The 10,251-nt window shown below is 47.2% G+C and overlaps 1 protein-coding gene across 1 annotated transcript in view; it reads left to right on the forward strand.

Moving 5' to 3' along the window:
• Nucleotides 1–10,251, forward strand: part of JPH2 (junctophilin 2) — an 80,109-nt gene that overhangs the window by 16,840 nt on the left and 53,018 nt on the right. The window contains exon 2 of the mRNA XM_006839280.1: nucleotides 8,408–9,197. Within this exon, the coding sequence (XP_006839343.1) occupies nucleotides 8,408–9,197 (790 nt within the window). The remainder of the gene's footprint in view (nucleotides 1–8,407; nucleotides 9,198–10,251) is intronic.

Consider the following 10,251-nt stretch of genomic DNA (forward strand, 5'->3'; position numbering starts at 1 on the left):
TAGATTGAAGACCATCTCCCTCTAGTAGTCACTAGTACTACTAGTGACTAGTGAGCACTTCAAAGGTTGTGACAAGTGCTACAATCAGGAAATCTTTCATTTTACTTAGCCTTGATTTTATTAAACTGACTTGACCTCAGGACTGTTTTGTTGTTGTTGTTGTTATTGGTTTTGGGGGGTTTTTTTTCATGATAAAATCTATTAATACAAGTTTTGCGGAACACATTTTTGGAGACCCCGTCCTAATAGATGATGATGCTGTGCATCATGGGAAATCCTCCACAGGCTACAGGCCTCCAGTTTGGTTTCTTGAGGTTGGCAATGTATGACCTGCACCCAACCCACTGGGATAATTCCAAAAGACCAGGTCAAGGGCAGGGGTTCCAGTGGATCAGGCCACAGCCACCCTCTCTCCGAGGAAGAACAAAACGTACAGTGTCCTGTTCACCAGACCCATCCTAGGTTTTCTATGGGAATGTCTCTCATCAGACTGCACACAGTTTTCCTTGTCTTTCCATGATAATCCATCTGGAGCTTCGCCTCTTGAGAGGGAAAGGCCTCTTTGTCTAGACAAACGTATTCAGATTGATGTTAGAAACACAGACTGCTTTGATCTGACGTCATCAATATCGGTTGTAAGTTGGTTACTCAAGAAAATCAAGAAAGGGAGAGACATTTTGAAATCCCCTCATATGTATCTTTGAAAATGAACAGACTGCCCATTTCATCCACGGCTTCATTCTAGCACCTGCCACAATGAACACATGATCCAGAGCAAACGCTCAACAAATATTTGTCGAATTCAAAGGAATGAATGAACAACCATAGGAAGCAGGGCATCATTAGCTCCATTTGACAGAAGGACAACACGAGAATTAGGGGGTGTCACAGATTGAACTGTGTCCCCACCAAAACTATGTGTCAGCTTGGCTGGGTCCTGATCCTCTGAGGTTTGGCAGGTCTGTGATGAGTCCTCATGATGGAATCTGATGGGGTAAACCAAGAAGAGGACTTAGGAGGGCTGTAATCTCCTCAAACCCATCACAACTCTGATCCAATGTAAGGGAGTTTCCCAGGAGTATGGCCTGCAGCATCCTTTATCTTCCAAAGGTGAAGAAAGAAGTGAGCAAAGAAAGAGGTATTTGTTGTGGCTAAGTGCCATCGAGTCAGTTCTGACTCAGCAAACCTGCATAGGGTGTCTGAGGAACAGCTGGTGGGTTTGAACCTCCAACCTTGAGGTTAGCAGTCAGTGTTTATATCAGGACTCTAAGGAGGTACCTGGGGTGGTGGTGTGCCATGGAGTCGATTCTGACTCACAGCGACCCACCATATATAAGAGTTTCCAAGGCTAGACATCTTTATGGAAACAGAAAGTCTCACCTCTCTCGCGCAGAATGGCTAGCAGCCTGGCTCCTAACTGCTATGCTACCTGAGCTCCTAGAGACGTACCTGTTACCACCAAAAAAGAAGAGCCAGGAATGAAATGTGTACTTTGGACCTGGGGTTTCTGCTCTTGAAGCTCCCAGATCCAGGGAATGATTGATAGAAAGACATGTGGAGATCTCCAAGGACTGCTGGGCCTAGATGCTGAAAGGAGACAAGGGTCTTTCCCCAGAGCTGGTGCTCTGAAGTCAGACTTGTAGCCTCCCTAACAGTGAGAGAATGCATTTCTGTTTGCTAAAGCCATTCACTTGTGCAGTACTAAATAACTAAGACAGCAGGTTTATGTAATTTACACATATTTGAGAACTAGTTAGTGTGAGTAATGAGGTTAAAAACCAAGTCATTATATACTAAACCATCTGAGGGCCAGGATTATGTTTACCTTGGTAATGGTCTTCACCAGGGTTTAATATGCACCCCAATACCTCCCAGGGTTTGAGTTTAGAATCTAGACCCAAGCACGCTTGGCAGCCACTGCCATTCATAAATGAGCACCAACTGTATGCTGAGTCATGAAGGGGAAGGGGAGATGTGGGTCCTTGCGTTCCTTGAAGAATGTGGGTGTCACGCAAGGGAAGACACAGATTCATTAGCTGTTTACTGCGGGCTTCGCTGGGCCTGGGAACCAAGCAAGATGTTGGGGTCACACTGGGAATAAGCTCAACACAGCTCTGTCCTCAGGGAAGCCGAAGTCTAGCGAAGAATGCTGACAGGGAACCAATGGCCTAAATGATTGTTGCACTGCAACTGGGGAAGGTGCCAACAAGTAGAGCTTAGGGACAGGATAACCTGTGGTGGTTCCCAGCAGTGTGAGAAATCTTCCTGAAGGGTGTTCCTTTGAAGCCAAAGCTTGAAGTGTCAACAGAGCAATGAGGAGGAGAACAGTATGCCAAAGAGTAGAGCATGGGCAAAGGCCCTGAGGTGGGGAGACCAGTGTGGCTGAGGAGCGACTGAAGGTGAAGTAGATCATGGCAGCCCTTGTAGGCCCCTCAGAATCTTGGACCTTGTTCTGAGGACAGCGGGAAGCAGGGTTTACATAGCCATCAATCTGAATATCCATAAAGAGAGGGTCCAGTTCAAAGGGAATGGAAGGAATACTTCCTTCCACAGGAAATGGCTACAGTCAGTGACCTCCTCTTCCTCCCCGGCTATGTCCCTCCAATCCCCAGAACTGTCCTGTCTTAGAGAGAGTCAGGCTGGGGATGGCCTGAGCACTTGGCTTTTTCCCCTTTCCAGGGCTCCTTCACTTTGAGCCTCCCCTGGGTATCTGTGCCTTTTGCCATTTGCTTGTAAGTGTCCTAATATAGCCTGGCTGTTTCCTTCCCAACTGGTGGCCAAGAGTTGCTCTCTTGCTGCACTCTGTCTTTCTTGGGCTTAAATAGACTATGTCACACCAATTTAAGTTAACGGTGGGTTGGCTGAGTTAATTTCACAAGCTTGCCTAACTCTGAGATTAGATGTCTTCTCTCTTTCTTTTCCATCTTAAATACCTTCTCCTCTGCTCCATCCTTGCTCATTTTCCTCTTTCATCTCTCTTCTGAAAGTGGAAGAAGCACAGATAGACATGGATGTGAGTTTGGGCTCTGATATATGGATTAGTTGTGTCATCTTGAGCGAATCCTTTGTCCTTGGTGGACCTTAGTTTTTTCTTATAGAAATCTTAAAGCAATCTATTCATTTTCACAGGGCTGTGCTCATATTGATAGAACAGAAAGAATAAAGATTCCCTTCTAGAATACATTCATTCATTCATTTAACAAATGAATACCTATTTGACATTGTGCTAGTTACTAAGGATACAACAACAACAAAAAAATTCCTTGTTTAGCCGGGCCTGGGGCCCATGATCATAGTCTCGGGGTATACCATGGTCAACTGGCATAGCATAATCCTCAAAGACAATGTACTACATCCTACTTTGGTGAGTGGTGACTGAGATCTTCAAAGCTCTTGAGTCTCCTTCTAAGGAGCCACTACTGGTCTTTCCTTGTATGGAGAAAAGAAGAATGATGAAAACTGAAGACACTTGAAAACAATTAGTCCAGTGGAGTAATGAACCACGTGAACATCACTCTCCACGACCCTGAGACCAGAAGAACTAGATGGTGCCTGGCTACCGCTACAAACTGCTCTGAAAGGCATCACATTAGAGGGCCCTCAATGGTGGTGGTGGTGGTGACGTGCCATGGAGTTGGTTCTGACTCACAGCAACCATGCACAGGGTTTCCGAGGCTGTAAATCTTTATGGGAACAGAAAGCCTCATCTTTGTCCCATGGAACAGCTGGTAGCTTCGAACTGCTGACCTTGCGGTTCACAGCCAGATTTATAACCACTATGCTACCAGAGCTCCTTAGAGGGCCCTCAATAGAGTGGGAGAAAATGTGGAACAAAACTCAAAATCATAAAAAGACCAGGCTATTGGTGAGATAGAGATTATGGCCCTTGGTTACTCCATGACTCAATTTTCAGCACTGGATAGGTATATGGGATGTCAGGGACAACAACACTAGGGAGGTATGCATATTACAGAATGGTTAATCATTTAAAATAAAAATTGCAGCACTTAACTGAGGACAAGAAACACAAGGAGGAAATGGGATTAAGTTGACGCTCCATGGAGGAGCTTGTAACTGAGGTGAAACAAAGTGTATGATTTGTTGAATGTAAAGTTGATGATCTACTCTGTAAACCTTCACTCCATTCACAGTAAAAGGTTAAAAAACCAACCAACCAAACAGCTGCAAGTCAAATGAGTAAAGTTTCTAAGAAAACGTGGCCAAAGCAGGCATTACAAAAATAACAAGCAGAAAGAAAGAAAATGAACCAAAGATCTTCAGCCTATAACTGACTGGAATTCCTAAACGGGGTTCTAGAACTTGCCCAGTGAAATCGGCTTCTTGCAGAACCTTTGTAGTCTATAGGACTTTAGGTGGACTCCCGAGTCCCATCCAGAACCTTCTGAGGTGGGTCCAGTGGGACATTCCCACTGGAAAGGACAAGTAGACCAGCCTGGAACAGCTAGAGCAACAAAAGATACTTCTTAAAAGAAAGACCAGCAGGAAACATTCAAAACAAAAAGAAGTCCGACGGCTACTACTGTAAGAGGAAGCAAGCTGTTTGCCGGCGAGCCATCAAGGCTAGCAATAAAGTCCCTTCAGGACAACCCCCACCACCACCACCACTAAGACTGAAACTCAAAGGGAACACATGAGCAGGCATGTAAGCTTGCTGGTGACCACATTGGCCTACTGATGCGTGGAAGAGGGGGTAAGGCAGCAATGAAGATATGTGCTGAGATCGACCATGTTCCACAGACTTCCATTGACCTGGAAATGAGAGAGAAAAGAGGAAGGGCTTGTTGGTCCAAAGTGTGGTGAGACCTGGGGGATTCCTGAGCCCAGGGACAAGGACATAGCCATGGAGGGCTAGAGTTGAGAGTGAAGCATCCAGCTGATACGAAATGAGGAGAGACACACAAGAATGCCAAAAGTTGCATATAGTACCCATTTGACATAGCCTCAATGGCTGGATGATCAGAACTCAACTAGAAGATAAAAAATAATTTTTGATAAAGGAAACAAGTGTAAACTGCTACAATTAGATGAACTTGATTTATACTTATGGATGTAGTATCTCAAAATACTGAGAGGGAAGCAGTGTTCACATCAAGTATCAGTCTTATCCTCTCTGTATACAAGGTTGGCAAGAACAGGCAACTTAAACACTGGCTACCTAAAATGAGGGGGTGATAAAGGCATGAAGTGACTGGCTTCCAAGTTTTTAAGAGAGAGCTTAGTTTAAGACTGTGCGGGAGAAGGTAGAGTCCCCACTGAATAGTTCTCACCTTGTCTAGATGGGTCTGGTGAGAAGATATGGGGATAAGATTCTTATGATTCAATAGTGAGTAATTGTTATTGTGATTGTGACTAATTGCAACTGTCACAACTGTAAAGGTAGAAGTTTTGTAACAAAAAAGGGGGAGTAGTTAAATCTTATAGTTCAGAAACAGAGGACCCTAGGACTATCAAGGGAGAAGAGCACAAGCAGAATGTGGGACCCTATCCAGAGAAACAGCGACACCAGAGATGGAGGTAGAGATGAGGACATGGAGAGAGAGAGCAGCTGAGGACTCTAGATTCATGGAAAGAGAACGACTGAGTGCTGGCAGCCAGGAGGCAGGGAGGCAGGCTTGCAGAATGTGCCCTTTGGTTGTTTAAATTATTGTACATATTCCTGAGTGGTTTTGTGTAGCATAGTGGTTACGAATTGGGCTGCGAACCTCAAGGCCAGCAGTTCGAAACTACCAACTGTCCGTTGGAGAAAGATGAGGCTCTCTGCTCCCGTAAAGATTTATAGCCTTGGAAACCCTGTATAGGGTCGCTATGGGTCAGAACCTACTCCACGGCACATAACAACAACAACAAAACAACCCCCCAAACAAAACACAACCAGAGGGAATAGAAGCACACAACTTTGAATGATGATGCATGGAGGGGACTGTAATCATTGCAATGAAATGTTAAATGTAAAACCGATGTTCTCCCATGTAAACTATCACTCAATTCATAATAAAAACTTAAAAAAAATTTAAAGAATGAAAGAAATTCCTACCTTTATGGAGCTTATTTTGGTCCAAGAAATAGTCAATGAACTATAAAATAAAAAGCAAAATATATGTTCTGCTAGGCATACTATGAAGAAAAAAAAGTAAAAAAGAGAGATAGGAATCTTTGGATGGGGGCTTGCAATTGTCAACAGAGTGAGCAGGGGTGGCTTCACTGAGGAGATGCCATTTGTATAAAGACTTGAAGATGGTGAGGGACCAAGCCAGGCAGATATCTGCAGGGAGAATATCCAACGCAGAAGGAATAGGCAATGCTAAGGCCCTGTGGCAGGGCCATGGCTGGTGTGAGAGGAACAAGGAGGTTTTCGTGGCTAGAGTGGAGTGAGTTGGAGGGGAGAATGGTCGGATTCAAGAACTGAAGTGAGGGGGCTGTTGAGCAAAGTAGTGACATGATCTGACTTGCATTTTAAGAGAACCCCACTTCTGCTCTTCCTCACTGTGGCTTTGGGCAAGTCACGCAAACTCTCTGAACATCACTCCACCTAGAAATGGAGATCCTATGTGCATCTTCTCCATGAAACTATGCCCATGCTCTCCTCTCTTGTCTGCCCGAGTCTGTGTTTCGTCCGTTATAGCTGTTATTCCACGATTACTAGTTTTCCATGGCTGGTCACTGAAATGAGAAGAGCCCAGATGTCCCTCTCCTTATGGCAGCTCCTACCTCCAATACAGAGGGGCTCCTGCCTGCTGTACAGAGGAGCTGGAAGCCCAATGTGCGTGAACAGTAGGAGTGCCATGGGTAGAGTCCAGGAATCAGTGTTTTTTGAAGCTCCCATAATGGTGAGTCCTGGTGTGGCACTGTAGGATAAGCACTGGACTGCTAATCACAAGATTGGTGGTTCAAACCCACCAGCTGCTCCTTGGAAACCCTATTCAGCATCATTATGAGTCAGAACCGACTCAACAGCACTTAACAACAACAGTTTTTTAAGGATCCCTATGAGTGGTATGGTCCTGTAGGATAAGCATTGGATCAAAAGGTCATTTTGAACCACAAGGTCGGTGGTTCAAACTCACCAGCTGCTCCTCGGAAACCCTATACAGGGTTGCTATGAGTCAGAACTGACTTGATGGCACGTAACAACAACATGAGTGGAACACACAACAATAACATCAAACAAGTGGCACTGTGGGCTTACTAGCTGCAAGGTCAATGGGTCATTATTCCACAGAAGAATAATGACCAAGGAGGCTGTCTGCTCTTATAAACATTTACAATCCCAGAAACCTAGTACAGGCTCACTATGAGCAGGAATCGACTCCATGGCAGCGAGATTGGTTTGGTTTTGGTCTAGCGCACAGGCAGTATTGAGCACCACGGGCTTAGAGCATGAGCTCTCACATCATCACATAGACTTGGGTGTGGATCTTGTTTCCGAGGTCAAGTCCTTTAACGTCTTAGACCATCATCTTCCTCTTCTGTGAATGACCACAATGATGGGGGCTGCCTCATGGGACTGTGGAGAGTAATGAACCGCGGGCACCATGCATGCTCCTTACTGGGGGCTCTTAATCCAGAAAGTGCTGGAGCAGGGAGGATAGGACCCTGAGTTGGAATAGCAGGTGCGGCTCCACCCTCCATTGTTGGAACTATGCAGTGAAGAAGAATCTGGTGTGCCATTGTTGGCCTCCAGAGTCACAGTGCCCCAATTTCTAGCACCCCGCCCAGAGAGCTTAACACTGAACTTGTCACTGACCATGGGAAAATTGAGGCCTTAAAAAAGAAAAGGTGTTTCCCAGGCCACAGGATTAGATGGTATTTCTGGACAGGTTCAGCCAGTCGTTCAACAAATAGAACCTCTAAGAGCCAGTGGCAATAGATCAGAGAGAAAAAAACCACAAGGTCCTTGCCCTCATGTAGCTTCTATTCCAGAGGATGGAGAAATGCAATAAATGTAACAAAGGGATCATACGAGTCTGTTAGGAGGTAATATGTGCTAAGGGGAAAAAAAGGTAACAGTAGGTAACACACAGCCTTGCATACCTGTTCCTTGCACATCCTCAGCAATGGATATATTGACTCTATCAGCCAGACTCCCTGAGGCTTGTCCACTGTGTCCTTCCACACTTAGAACCTCATGCACTGCCCGAGCTCACACAACTTCACACCCAGACACTGCGTTACACACCCTCTCACCGATGGATGGAGCATTCACACCATAGCACACAAATGTTCTCATACCCACCTTGGAGCCCTTTCTGCATTTAGAACTTGGCGCTGTTGTCCCTCCAATGGCCTGTGCCTACTCTTAGCTCCACTTGGCCTTGCTCACACCTGCTCTTGCACATCCGGGGACTTCTCTGTGCCGTCCCACTAACGCACCCTCCTTCGCCCACAGGGACTTACCAAGGCCAGTTCACCAACGGCATGCGACATGGCTACGGCGTGCGTCAGAGCGTGCCCTACGGGATGGCTGTGGTGGTGCGCTCGCCGCTGCGCACTTCGCTCTCGTCCCTGCGCAGCGAACACAGCAACGGCACGGTGGCCCCAGACTCGCCCGCCTCGCCGACCTCCGACGGCCCGACGCTGCCCTTGCCCACCACTCCGCGCGGTGGCTTCGCGCTCAGCCTCCTGGCCAACGCCGAGGCAACGGCGCGGGCGTCCAAGGGCGGCCGCCTCTTCCAGCGGGGCGCCCTACTGGGCAAGCTGCGGCGCTCCGAATCACGCACGTCGCTGGGAAGCCAGCGCAGCCGGGTCAGCTTCCTCAAGAGCGACCTCAGCTCAGGCGCCAGTGACGCCGCCTCTACCGCCAGCCTGGGCGAGGGCGCTGAGGCCACCGACGAAGCCGCGCCCTTCGAGGCCGACATCGACGCCACCACCACCGAGACCTACATGGGCGAGTGGAAGAATGACAAGCGCTCGGGCTTCGGTGTGAGCGAGCGCTCTAGCGGCCTCCGCTACGAGGGCGAGTGGTTGGACAACCTGCGCCACGGCTACGGCTGCACCACGCTGCCCAATGGCCAGCGCGAGGAAGGCAAGTACCGCCATAACGTGCTGGTCAAGGGTACCAAGCGCCGCGTGCTGCCGCTCAAGAATGGCAAGGTCCGCCAGAAGGTGGAGCACAGTGTGGAGGGTGCCCAGCGCGCAGCCGCAATAGCACGTCAGAAGGCTGAGATAGCCAACTCCAGGTAGGATCCTATCCGGGCAGACCGGGTGGGCCCCACTCAGGGAAGTGGACCTTGGGCGGGCAACCTAGGAGTCCCCGTCTCTGAGCCTGTTTCTACTTCTTGGATCGTCAGGGGTTCTTCGTAACCTTTAGGAAGTTAACTGGAGGCACTTAGGGTTCGAATGGCACCTGTTCACCCACTCCTCTTATCCACCTAAGCACTACACCATAGTATTCCCTATCGCCCAAACTTTTCGTTCACTTAACCATTCCATTCACCTACATTTTCTCATACCCACCTGAACAACCATCCATCCACCCGTCTGCCCCCTTCACCCTTTCAGTTTTCCATCTTTTCACTCAGACAATCCATCTATCCAACCACCCACCATTCCCTCCCTCATCTACCAATCACCCACGTTCACCCAGCTGCTCCTTTTCTCCCAGCCACATGCAGCCATCTACTCATTTGCTTACTCACCTCCATTTCCTCCCTTCATCCAACAATACACTTCTGTCCACCTAATTGCTCACTCTCACCTGTCCACTCAGTCATGCATCCATCCAGCTACACATACCACCTATAGTGCTTTCATGCACTCAACCATTCCCATCCACTCATCTATCTAACCATGCCTCCACCCACCCAGCACCCACCCTTTAATCCATAGGCAAATCCATCTCTAATAAACATAGTACCTACTGTGTACATGGGGCTACTTTTTCATTTTTATTTTGTTGTTGTTGAGAATATACACAACAAAACAAACACCAGTTCCACTGTTTCTGCATGTACATTTCAGTGACATTGATTGCAGTCTTCCAGTTGTACAACCATTCCACCCTCTTTTTCTCACTGTTCCCTAAGGGTGCTTTTTAATCTTTCAAGTTATTGCTGTGTTTTGAGCCCATATAGATAGTTCTTCTTTTATTTTTTATTTTAATGTTTTGTTGGGAATTATGTGATAGTTTACATGGGAGAACATTAGTTTTACATTCATTCTATTGTTTCATTGCCATGGTTATAATCCCCTCCATGCATCATCAACCAACCAAAGGGTATATCCTACAAGCCT

Source organism: Chrysochloris asiatica, unplaced genomic scaffold (assembly GCF_000296735.1).
Source record: "Chrysochloris asiatica unplaced genomic scaffold, ChrAsi1.0 scaffold00023, whole genome shotgun sequence".
NCBI classification, from domain to species: Eukaryota; Metazoa; Chordata; class Mammalia; order Afrosoricida; family Chrysochloridae; genus Chrysochloris; species Chrysochloris asiatica.